This window comes from Scophthalmus maximus, chromosome 3 (genome assembly GCF_022379125.1).
Source record: "Scophthalmus maximus strain ysfricsl-2021 chromosome 3, ASM2237912v1, whole genome shotgun sequence".
NCBI lineage: Eukaryota > Metazoa > Chordata > Actinopteri > Pleuronectiformes > Scophthalmidae > Scophthalmus > Scophthalmus maximus.
Window position 1 is genome coordinate 23,142,328 of NC_061517.1, and position 13,220 is coordinate 23,155,547.

Sequence of the window (13,220 nt, forward strand, 5' to 3'; positions counted from 1 at the left end):
CACTAATAATATCAAAACTTGAGAGACTATTTACAGAATGGATGTATCCTTTGTGTTATTCTTATGTCCATTATCAATGGAACAATGTTTGATAATTGTAATGTTCATTGACAAATCAATTTCTCATTTCATGACATTGAAGACACAGCTATGCGGAGAATGTTTGGTTAATAAATGTTTTTATTTGGCTTTGAGAGGAATATCACTGCATGAGATAGCAGCACATACAGTCACAGTTGTAATAGCAGTCTGGAAAGTGTCAATTCTCCTCAGTCTCCCCAGGAACAAGTGAGATGCAGGTGAAAACATGGTTTATTTTAACTCTCAGTCATGGTTAAGGCAAGTTATTATAATTACTTTTTTTTATAACACACAACAAGCAAAAGTCGAGCCCATCCAGAAGATATTCAAGCTCCAAGAGTCAGGCCATGCATTGGCGCCTGTCGACTGATTCATTTGTCAACGAGAGAAGCAAAAGGGGGTGACAGTGATGAGCAACGCTGATGCAAAACGTCTCGGGGCAAAGTGAGACAAGGAGTTATGCTGAAAATAGCCCTTATATGCGTCTCTGTACCGTACAGCCACGACCCCAGCAGCATCTGGCCCACCTGCCACTTGTAGCCGGAGCTGAGGGTCGTCAGTGTCGCCGTCAGCTGCCTGCCACCGACAGCCACGCTCTCACCTTCACCCTGTTTCCTTTTTTTCAGCTAAATTAAACCAAAGTGCCAACAACGTTTGTGTGAGGAGCAAGAAAAAGTGGCTGGTTATCTCTAAAAAGGGAAAAAAAAGTAAGGATTTGAGCTTAACTATTGAGACAGGTGCGATGGCCGATCAATTCCTTGACAAATGAATCAATCAAGGGGGGGGATATTTCACATTCCCAGAAAAAAGAAAAAAATATATATGTCTATATATATATATAGCAGCAATTTAAACTCTATACATTTCATTCTCAAAGATGCACTCCCTCGTGGAGAAGCTGCAGCACTACCCACCTTCCCAACACACTTATGTACATTGTTTTCTGAGCTCCGAGTTGCCATTATGGCAGAGCCGTGCCGCCGCAGTGACTAGAATGAGAATGGAAAAGGGGCTTGAACCATAAGTGGCACATTTCATTTCGTCATGGTGCGATGAGATTAAGCTGAGGGCAGTGGAAAGGAGTGGAAGAAAAGAGGGGAGCGGAAAAAAAGCACATGTGGAGTTTGACATACGGTTCATAAAGAAGCGTTGCCTGCGCGACAAGCCGACATTCAGGAATGAGCTGGTGGAGCTTTGATCTGTGATGAAACCTCTGCTTACAATAACTCCCCAACTTTTATATGTAAAAATCAAATAGCACCGTAAAAGTTGGACTGGCTGTTTATCATGCTCCAGGACCTGTGCGCTTATCTTAAAGTCTGTGTGCTGACAAAATTGTTACTTTCTCGATTGCGTGTACTGTGAATATTGATCACTGATGGCACGTTTACTGTTACTCATGTAAGGAAGAAGCATTCCCTGTTTCGAACGCATGAAGCGTTGTGGCGTCATGCTAGCTTTCTGCGCGAGTCTCTGCACCTGCGCGACGTAAAATCCTGGCGCCCTCTGCAGAGTGTGACGACAATTTAAACTTTTCTTCTGCCATTGGAGCACACCTGTTCCCTTTCAAAGCTCCTTCCCTGTCTAATGCGGTCGGAACTCACCACGTCTGAACTTCCGAGGTACAGCGAGAGAACAACACAGATGGTGTGAGGCGCCGGTGTGTGTGTGTGTGTGTGTGTGTGTGTGTGTGTGTGTGTGAGTGAGAGAGAGAGAGAGAGAAAGAGATGATGTGAACGGGAACCAGATCAACATGAGTGATCGATGGGATGTGGAGTGTGTTATTGACGATGATGAAGATGGGGAAACAAGCAGTTTAGCTCTTGCTGCTCTTGCCGGTGGGGCTCTCCTTCTCCTTCTCCTTCTCCTCTTTCTCCTTTGGCTTCTCCTCCTCTTCCTCCTCTTCCTCCTCCTCTTCCCCCTCCTCGCCTTCCTCCTGGTCCTCTCCCTCGTCTCCCTCGTCTCCCTCTTCTCCCTCCTCCTCTCCCTCCTCTCCCTCCTCCTCCTCAACTTCCGCCTCCTCTTCCTCCTCCTCCTCCTCGGGCTTGGCACCGAACTTCCTGTAGGAGCCGAGGGTGTAGGTCCGGGCCGACATGTAGGAGTAGCCGGGGTAGCCCGACTGCGCCATGGCTCCACCGACAGAGCTGAGGCGGCACTCCTCGCCTTCCAGCAACTTCCTGTGCGGACAGAGAGAGAGGGAGAGAGAGGAGACAGGCGATGACGAACCTTCTGGTCTGGTTTTGTTTCTAATATTATCTGAGTGTCTGTCTCCTTAGGTATCTAATGTCACAGGGATATCAGTGACAACACATCTGCCGTCTGATTTGCTGCATTTGACCCAAACAACATCACTGTTGTTGAGTTTAGGTTTTTGCACTGTATCCGTTAATTACTAGTCTAGTTGCAGAATAGACTAATTCCTATGTGTAAAATAATTATAAACCACACGCTTAACTGTAAATATAGTCAGGATTAGTGTTTTGAGAGACTGTGTGAAACTATCAAAACTATATGCCGTCGCTCTCCCAAGGACAGTTTAATTTTTAAAACTGCTTGCAAAAACGTTGGAGTTGAATGGATTGCTGATTGTTATCAATTTTTCAGCAACTAAAGAAAAATGAATCGCTCTGTGGCAATTTGTAATGTATCCACTGAACTTCAAAAATAAAGTTGAGTTCAGAAAAACAAATCATACAAAGGTTTAAAATACTTAAGGTATGACGCTGTGCGTTGCACAACCCAAAAGCAAACACTGTCTGCCGAACGGATTACAGCCGCATTGTTAGTGATGTAGCCGACCTGTAGGCAGCGATCTCAATGTCCAGCGCCATCTTGACGTTCAGAAGGTCCTGGTACTCGCGCAGGTGACGGGACATTTCCCCTTTGGTGCTGCGCAGAGCCGCCTCCAGCTCCTGAATGGTATCCTACGTGCACACGGACACACGCACACACAAAATCACACACTGGAATATCATACATTTTTTTCAGGATGGATTGGAGATTTTAGTGCTGTCATGCCGAACAGGGACTGCATTCATTTTGAACATGAAGATGATTCATAAAAACATACTCCTGTGAGTAGACATGGGTTTCATCAGTGTCAACTAATAAGCGTGATATTTCTGGTAACTCTGATATTTACCTTATTTAAGGGGACATGTGGCTTATGAGACTTATGGCTTGTAATATCAATTTTGGTATTGATTTATCACCTCCTTCATTTCATGGTGTTTGATCAGGTCTCTCTTGCAATTTAGGTTTCCTACCTCCTGGTTAAAAAAAACCAAAAAAAAACAAGCTTACTATCCCATCACATGAACATACCTGCATGTCGCCAACTTCATTGCTATGACGATCCTCCATCTCCGCAATCTGCCTCTCCAGGGCCTCGTTGTGGCCCCTGAGGGACTCGATCTCCAGGGTGCGGGCCTGCACCTGCCGGCGGTACTCACTCAGCTCCTCCTTTGAGTGCTTGATGGCGTCCTGGTTGCGGGCGGCCGACTCGGTGACGGTGGCGAACTTGGAGCGGTACCAATCCTCCGCTTGGGCCTGGTTCCTGGCCGACAGGTTCTCGTACTGAGCCCGGATGTCCTTCAGGGCAGCGGCCAGGTCCGGTTTACTCATGTCCATCTCCACAGACATCTGGTCATGGAAGAAGGAAAGAGGGCAGCTTTAGCAAGTAGCAGGTCTTAGTTTATAGACAGATTTACATCTGTAAAAATGCCCCAAGATATTAAACTGATTACTATCTTTTACCCATGCGAAAAAGTCATTGTTTTATCATTCAACTGTCTAACTTCCCAACAGGGGTTAGTGAACGGTCTTTAGATAGCCGGAGTAATGTGCAGGATTTGTCAAAAAAGCTGACTATTTGTTAACCAGAATGTCAATTGAATTTATCGTGTCAGGTGGGAAAGTGTATTACACTTGAACAAGAAACCCTGCACCCGCCCACTGGTTGTGCTGGACAGATGGTTTGCACAAGAGAAGTGCACAATGATTATATGAGTCTATCTTATTTGAAGCTACAGTAACAAGTCGGTTTTCTAGAGGTGGATGACACAAAGCTTTTTGATAGTCACTCTGTGAATGGAAAATTCCGTCATTATAACAAGAGTAAAGATACTGGAATGTGAGGAATTCCTTTTACATGTACAGAACAAACTAAACTTATAATTTAACTTCTGCCCACAAGTGAATGCTGTTTGTTTTTTTGTTTTTTACATTCATTGCACACTGTTTTTTCTGCAGTGCTGTTCCACTTCTGGTGACAAATACGTGTGCATATGTAAAAGGTGTGCAGTTGTGTGATGAGCTGAGTTGCAGCCCGGTGAGGCGGACTGCCGCAGGACTGATGGATTGACCGCTGACTCAGCTCTCTCTCTCTCTCTCTCTCTCTCTCTGCTGGAGAAAGCTGTACTGCCAATAGCTTACATGGCAACTATATTCCCTGCAGGGACGAGGAGGAACCCTGGAGAAATCTACCCAGCAACCATCCCTCTGATGCATGACTTACTTAACACCACTGCACATTCCGTGTATTGACTTCTGCTCAGGGTTGCAGTGAAAGCGATCTGCTGCCTCCTATACGACCTCAAAGTTTTTTTATTTCCTTATGGTTGCTCCATCTGCAACACGATGATTTGACAAATGTAGCTGCAGCACTGACTCTGTATCTGAGCACGGTGTTATTGACAGCTTTGTGAATGAAAACGTCTCAATGTACAATTGAGGCTAAACTTTTTTTTGGGGGGGGGGGTCAACCTCTGACAGTTCTGCCACTGCTGCACCGCTGTTAAGCTTGAAATTAGAAGCATTCTAGGTGCCAACTAGTTCACAGCGCCCGTTACCCTTGGTACGACCACACCCTTGAATTATGCGCTATGTGTCCGCGTCACCCCCCTCCCCCCACCACCCCCCTCCCCGCCCTGCAACCCCCCGCTCTCCTCCTTCAACATCATCATTTACGCGCAGTCGCTCGCCCTATACCTTTATGATGACCTGCGGCAAGTGTACTGTTAATTAATGTCCCCGCACAGAATTCAGTTTCACGACATGCTGGGCACAGAGCAGCACTGGGTGAAAAAAAAAAGGAGGAGACTGGGACACACTCCATCTTAAAGTTTGCACGGGGGCGTGACGGAGCGCGCGGGACGCTGCAGATGTGCGCGAGGGAGGGACAGCGCCTGGTGCTGAAACGGAATTGCAGTGCCATCAGTTATCCAGTGCGCAGTGTTCAGTTGGAGGAGGACGCAGCACGTCCGACATGGGTTCACACCCCTATTATACTTGTACCGAAACGATTAACAATGTATTAAGCCATGTCAAACACATTTTTAAGTCGTTAGAAAACATCTGGCATCTATACCCAACCATCTAGTTTGATACAGTCACTGCAGCAACATTACGTGATGTGTCGGGGAGATTCAAGAGTATTTGTGCCAGTGTGACTCTGCAAACTATATTGATATTAAATCTGACAAGAGGAAAAAGTGGTGAACCACCTGTCAGGTCACGGACCCACAGGCCATGTGCTGGAGCCGTACCTGGGAGGTCTGCAGAGACGCCTGCAGCTCCTGCAGCTCCTCCTCGTGGACTTTCCTGAGGAAGGCGATCTCGTCCAGCAGAGACTCGACCTTCTTCTCCAGCTCCAGGCGCGCCAGGGTGGCGTCGTCCACGTCCTTCCGGTAGCCCCTCAGGGTGTTCTCCGCCTCCTCGCGCAGCCGGGTCTCCTCGTCCAGCTTCTCCCGCACGCGCTCCAGCGCCTCGCTCATCTGCACGCAGTCCAGGTGCATCTGGCTCTTCTCGTGCGTCAGCTCCTCCACGCGCGCCCGCAGCTCGCGGATCTCCTGCTCGTACAGCTCGTGCAGGCGCGACGGCTCGTTGTGGCGCTGCCGCAGCAGCGTGACCTCTGCCTCCAGCACCTTGTTCTGCTGCTCCAGGTTGTGCACCTTCTCGATGAAGGACACGAAGCGGTCGTTGAGGCCCTGCAGCTGCTCCTTCTCGTTGGTGCGGACGATCTTGAGCTCGTTGGTGACCGCGGTGGACTGGGTCAGGTCCATCATGGAGTCCGGCATGGAGGAGAAGACGCGGCCGGGCGCCGCCGTCCTGCGGTAGGTGGCGGAGGACACCGCGGAGGGGGAACCGTAGGTGCGGTGGCTGCTGCGGTATCCCGCGGTGTGCAGGCGGGACGGGCTGCTGCTGCCGCCGAGACCCACGCGGCCGGAGCGGGGGGCATCTCCGAAAACCTTCCGATAGGAGCTGCTGGTGTAGATGTCGCTGGAGTAACTCATGACTGCTTTACCTTGGTCCGGTATAGACACGGAGTGTGTGTGGAGTTCAGAAGTGCGTGAGGGTGAGGGGGTGTGTGTGTTAGAGAGAGTTAGAGAGAAAGTGAGATGCAAGTGATGTCCGACCGGGACAGGTGCTTTTATAGTGAAGGCGCCGGCGCGTCATTTGACGCAGAGACAACAGAGGATGAGGGGAAACCTGCAATCTTTTGCAGAAAGCCTCCGCCCTCTGGGGAGACACGAATCCACTCATGCAGCACCTCTTTGCTGCCTCAAAGCTCATGCATCAACACAACAACTCTGTGTGAAGATTGCGCGCTGTTTAGAGGCGTTGGCCTCTTTGGCCCGACAAAGCCTATTGAAGTTTTCAACAAGTTGTGGTTTCCTTTAATGTTTGGACTGTCGCATCGACGAATAAAAGCACATGCGTAATATCGTTCCCCCTGTACATCCACTATCCCACTGGACTGTGTCATGTTACTTTGGTCCACACTATCCGCTGTCATTGCAGCGGTCCTTTGCAAACCCCAGCAGAATGGCAAACGGGATCGATCAGTGGAGCTGCGCGCTGTAGAGTTGTGCTTTGGTGCCGCAGTCCTGTCTCATCCCGTCGACCTCCGCAATATCAGAATGCGGGATGAGACTCGTTATGGCCAGATTCCTGCGACTCCCCACATCGCCACTGACTCATCACACATTTGGAGATGCAGCGCGTAGCCCTAAATTGTGATGGGGCAAAAGTGTGAGCTCGTGTGGGTCCTCGTCATAATGGATAATACGCATATGAAATTAATAATTAACATTTTTCATTGCGCTTAAAGATGGTATAATATTTACTCAACCCTTGTATTTATGCACTGACCCCATATCAACGAAATTTAAATCAGGTGTTTGACATTAACATAGTTGCCTAATGACATGTCCTCACGCCCAATATAGTCAATATTTTGCCCCTGTGCTCGGTGCATTTTCTCTCCTGAGCAGAGATGGGGGGGGGGGGGGAGTCTTGTCTGTCTGTCGCTGGCCTTGGTCCTGATGCAGGCAGGAGAGGGACCACGCCCCTGTGAAGGAGAGAACCCCCACCCACAGGACTGCAGCCTCATCACCTCATACCAACACACACACACACACACACACACACACACACACACACAAGGCGCCTCTGGTACACACTGCCAGTCTGGAGAACAGCCCAAACAGAGTAAATGTAGCCTTCGCCACACCCGGTGCCAAGTCATCTTAAATCACTGCAGACCATTTGCACTTATCACCCACTTTGTTTTGCCTCGAGTGAACCGATGTCGTTGTGAGGAGAAAGTATCTGCTCAGCATGCAGCAACATATTTATGATAAATTACTAGATCAGTCTTGGATATCCGATCTTCCTTCAAGTGTGATCAAAAAAAAGAAGTGTGAGCGATCGCTTTTCAGTGCTGGTCAGCTTGTTCCTGGATTTCATGTGTCTTACTGTATACAAAGAGTGACATCATCTCCAGATTCTTCTTTTACTCAAGACAGGGGTGTTTATTTCGTGAACAATATCTGAAAACTGGAGTCAAACTACTTTTTCTATCACACTACTTCACTTTGGTTTTACCTGATTTGTTTTGTGGAAAATAAGAAAGCAATGCATATACTGTATTTAATATGTGTTTTGACGTTTTAGTTTGATTACTGTATGAGAGCTATAGGTATAGATAGATAGATAGATAGATAGATAGATAGATAGATAGATAGATAGATAGATAGACAGGTAGATAGATAGATAGATGGATAGATAGATAGATAGATAGATAGATAGATAGATAGATAGATAGATAGATAGATAGATAGATAGACAGGTAGATATATAGATAGATAGATAGATAGATAGATAGATAGATAGATAGATAGATAGTTAGAAAGATATATAGATAGATAGATAGATAGGTTTTTACTTACATATGTTAACCAGTAGGGGACAGAAAACCCACAGTCATATCTCCCATCTCCGTCAGAACTAAACTGACGCTGAGCACATGTAAACAATAACCTCAGCCTACCAATTTATTAACACAACACGTTTGTGTTTGAGTGTCTTCATACGGACACTGCGAATTACAACATGTGCACAGCGGTCACAGACGGGCCAGCCAGCCCGCAAGGTCACTGAACTTGTCAGGCTGCAGTTTGTGTTTGAGCGTCGGGGCATGAAAGTGCAACAATCGTGCACCATACATGTGATGACCTGACCCATCACTGCGCCGGCATGATGTCAGGCGAGCCCTTTGGTCTCACATGACGACGTCGCACTGACGTGTGTGAAATGTATACTTCACGGGCAAAAACACATCACCGAATATTCTCATGTGTGCAGACAGACTGGAAGGTGCATCGCACACACATCGTGTGCGTGCGCGCGCGTGTGTGTGTGTGTGTGTGTGTGTGTGTGTGTGTGTGTGTGAGAGAGAGAGAGAGGGAGAGAGACAGACTGTAGCACTCTAGATGACAAAAGTGCCTATTGAGGAGGTAGGAGGCCAGTGACTCAGCAGGAAATGACAGACAGACAGACAGAAATGTGTCGCACTCAGCCTCCTCATCTGGCTTTATTACAAACAAGAAGCTTAGTAACGGTACACACAGCACCTTTATTTGACTGTTTCCACTCAAAACTTCATGTGTCCCTGTAAAGTGATACATGCCATGAAATGCTTTTCCACTCAGTCGACCAAGTATCCCATCAGCTGCGAAACAAAATGATTGGGTTCACAATATATGGCCTATGGTAACATCATAAGCAGACTTCTGTTTCAGCGTACAGGTGCCGTGTGTAGTGGTTTTGCCTCAATACGCGATGACAACACGAATTCTGACACGCGACAGTAATGACTGTGAACAAACAAGAACGCAGTTGACAGTCTGGAGCTGTGCCTGCTTTGCCTTTGGCATGCAGCTATAGAGCCACTATTGGATTTCACAGGAAATGTCCGGCGGTGTTGTACAACAAAAAGACAGGGAGAGGGCGCTGTGCGTCCACCAGAAACAGAGAGGACGCTCTCGGGGGTTTGTGGCAGTGGCAAATGGTGGAACAAGTGAAAGGTTGGTATCCACCAACCCTTAAAATACATATTGTGTTGGGTGGATGCAGGAAAAGTGATGCCAAATAAGGGACCTTTATAATAGTTGACATTTTCACACGTCGTGCTGGGAAACTGGCATGGCTTACCAGGACTTCTACAGGAACCGTGAAGACATTCACATTACCAGCTACACTTGTGTATGTCTGCCACGAAAAAAGGCCTAAAGTCAGGTTGCCTTGTGGGACAGCAGAATCTGATTTAGAAAAGGAAAATAAAAGGTGTGATCTTTTCAGAATTGACTCTGTATACTGCCAATTACTTATTCTTATTAAATCTTCTATTAACACAATTTGCTAAGCTTTTGCCTGAATACGCCACAGGCATTAACTGTAATACTCTGATATATATCTACGCTGGTATATCTTTTTGGTAAACAGCAGAAAGTTTACACAGTGTCACGTTGGCAACAGCAAATCCAAAAATAATTCAGGCTGAGGTGGATTTTGAAAAGGAGTTGCGCCACATATATGTTTTGTATTCAAACAATAACTGTATCGGTTTCCAGCCATGGCTTCTTTCTAAATACGGAAAGTGTCCTTTATTTCTTTGAGTTTTCCACTGTCCTGCTGCTTGACCATGCTAAATTGTTTGTGAGGGGAATCCTGTCCAAAGAGAAGCAGCAATCATTTTTGTTATTCAGGATAATAGAGGTTATTTAAATCTGGTAAGATTGTAGAGGGAACTGAGTCATAACAGTCTGGCTCTCAGTCGTTGTAGACCTTTAGTATTAATCTCATGAACGTGACCAAATTCATTTGATAATTCGGAGCAGGACACATACAGTATCTCCCCCGCTGTGATACCAGCGGCACCACTGCTGAGAGAGTGATGATATTATCAAAATGGATATTGTTTAATTATCCTGTCACCCGACCAAGGGTATAGAATACTTGTAAATACTGTAAACACAGTTCCATGGGGCTCCTAGTACATTCCTACTGTTCAACTGCAGCAAAACGACCACCTCTGCTCATGCCATTTGACTGATGACATACAATATTTATTACAATCAGCTCTGCAATGGAACGATTGTGACCGAAACGATCGCTATTGCTGAGGGACTACTGATGGCATAATGGTTGAAAGATCTAACCACGCAGTGTGCATTCTGATGTCTAATAATGAAGTGGCATTGTTTTCTGTACACATAAAATGGCATCTAATTACTCCGAAAATCCCGGCTCTCCATGGAGGCCCCAGGACAAATCTCTCTCTCTCTAGCGGCCCCTCCTGCTTTGAAACTGGTTTTCCTTTGGTGCCTTGATATGCCAGGTGCCGTTCACAACCACGAGGGTTTTCTTTGAAGAGCGTACTATGTGTCACGCACAGGCCATTCAGGCATCCTCGCTTTTGTTCTATCTTGGATGCAGTCATCTTGTCTGATGTGCACTCTTCACTCTGGTCCCCTGTGGTCCCTCTTACCCACATGCAGATGATCTCCTCTATCTGTTTGCGTATACCTACACGTACACATGCAAAACACACACACACGCACGCACATGCACAAAGGCAGTTCTCTTTCCCTTGAGCTAAACTGCCAACTGCGATGGAGGATGATCAAACGTACGACTGTTGCCACTCAGCCACTTCCTGCACTGCCATTATGATCAGATGTGGAGTCACATGTGGCTACCGCAGGACTTTTATTCAGGTGATGACATCCAGTAAGGCAAAGATAACTTCACTGACTTTCGATGGAAACCGGGTGGCCCTGCAGATGGTTGACGGCACAGTCAGGGATGCAGTACCCAAACTGAGTTATACCAGAAACACTATAGCATGAAAGCAAAGAAAATCGATTGCAGCGCAACAATGTCTTCTTCTTGACACACTGTCTGTCATTGGTATGGACCAATTCTTGGTTCTCTAATATGCACTCTCCTTTTAGCTCTGTTTTTGGTCTCCACCAATTCCTGAGAGAAATATCCGCTGCCATGTGTTCCACTATGATGGTGGGGAGGTATCTTGCAGTCAGGTCACCTGAGATGGTTGATGTTGATCAGTCTGGAGAGAGAACCAAACTGTAAAGTTGCGGGCTGTAAAACTGTAACAACATGCTGAAAGGCAAACAACTACGCTGTCTTCCGACAATGTGACAACTGCCGATCGGTCGATGGCAAAAGTTAAATTGTTGATTAGTATTGGTGGGCGTGTGTAGAAAATGCTTCAGCTTTCAATGGGGAGACTTGACGGAAAAGTGCAGAAAATACAGGTATATAATATTACTACATTATTTCATATTAACAATGGCTCAGTTCCATCAGTCGTAGAAAGCCATGCAAATGAACCAGTGTGAACAATACCAAAACATTTAAACATTTCATCAATGTAAGTATGATGAACGATTAATCTTAAATATCAATCCATTTCCAACTATACTTGATCATCATCCTACAACCGTCGTGAGTGGGGGAGAGTCGGGGGGGGGGGGGGGGGGGGGTGGTGGAGGGAGTCATTATTGGACATATGATTAAGTGATTGAATGACTCACTCGGTTGTTGTCAAGGGTTTGGTGTTGTGGTGTGTTTCCATGGCACACAGCATTTGTTGTTCGATTGAGAGGCTTGTCTCGTGTGTCAAGCAGGTGTGCGTTCCCTAATATCTGCGTGGCTTTAATGCGTGTTTGCATGTGTGTGTGTGTGTGTGTGTGTGTGTGTGTGTGTGTGTTGTTTGCGGGTGTGTCTGCATGTGTATGATTGGCCAGGGCAGTCCTGGGCAGCGAAGGTCAAAGTAAGCTGGGTGTGCAGGGCCTGGATAAGCTGCCGGAATTGGACTAATCTGAGAAGCGAGGACGCGGAGAGTTGGGTCAGCGGGCATGTGACCCTGGCGCACACGCCAAAAAGTAAACGCGCCTCGCACAACTCCGTCATTAACAGTTCCATACACACGGCAGCGGGTAGGCCATGTCAATACACCCAGCTGGAGCATGTTATACTTGGCTCCGGCTACGCTGCATTGCAGCGGGTCTCGTGTTTCATGTGCAGATAAGGTGCGTCTTTCGGTGGATGCTTTTATGCAAAGTGCTTTACAGCGGGATGTGACTGAAAGATTTATCTATCACCGACGTTCCATTGACATGGATAGATAGATAGATAGATACATGGATAATGTTCTACGCTGTGGTAAGGCATTCAGATACTGTCTTGAACACTCCATTGTGCTGAACCTTTCAAGCCTTTTTCCTTGACAGCAATGACCCCTGCTGCACCTCCCCCCTCCACACAGTCCCCCCCGTTCTCTTGACCTCAACAGTCTATAGCATTAGAGCCAGGATACACAGCTGTCAACAAAGGTTTACACACGACCTTTATCAGTTGTACTTTATGCTGCTCGTCTGTTTCTGGTCTGTACACCGGTACTGGGATTGCTCACTACTTCATTCAGATATTTTGTCACGTGTGTACGCAGGAAAAGGTCCAAAAGAGGACACGCTGTCGAGGAGACGACAGCATGTAAACGTACGTCAGGATCATTTCTCTGTCCCCTCTCACACAAAGGTCTGACAGTTGAGCAGTACTAAGTAAAACCCGGAAATGGTTGAGCAAGTAGCCCATTCAGTGTATGATCTGAATTTCTTTTTGATATAAATCGAAATAAATGACCACATATGTTAATTTAGTGGCCTGCCATTGGCCAGTTGTTCCCTTCCTCTCTAGATGTTTTAATAGCAATACATAGCAGCCCAATGAAGCTGCTATAACCCAGCATATCGAGTAATATTAACCAGTAA

The 13,220-nt window shown here is 46.7% G+C and overlaps 1 protein-coding gene across 1 annotated transcript; it reads right to left on the minus strand.

The window, feature by feature from the left end:
• Positions 1-162: 162 nt before the first annotated feature.
• On the minus strand, positions 163-6,495 carry zgc:65851 (uncharacterized protein LOC321113 homolog). Its single transcript, XM_035641063.2, has 4 exons — positions 5,628-6,495; positions 3,406-3,723; positions 2,881-3,005; positions 163-2,258 (listed from the first exon to the last, which is right to left on the minus strand). The coding sequence occupies exons 1-4, from the start codon at positions 6,372-6,374 to the stop codon at positions 1,898-1,900; spliced, it is 1,551 nt and encodes a 516-aa protein (XP_035496956.1). The 5' UTR covers positions 6,375-6,495; the 3' UTR covers positions 163-1,897.
• Between the last annotated feature and the right edge of the window lie 6,725 nt (positions 6,496-13,220).

Excerpts from the sequence above, each read along its gene's own strand:
- zgc:65851 (XM_035641063.2), bottom strand. The coding sequence starts at position 6,374 with ATGAGTTACTCCAGCGACATCTACACCAGCAGCTCCTATCGGAAGGTT. Across the intron at positions 3,006-3,405 it reads ATGAAGTTGGCGACATGCAG|GATACCATTCAGGAGCTGGA; the intron begins GTATGTTCATGT and ends GTGTGCACGTAG. Across the intron at positions 2,259-2,880 it reads ATTGAGATCGCTGCCTACAG|GAAGTTGCTGGAAGGCGAGG; the intron begins GTCGGCTACATC and ends CTGTCCGCACAG.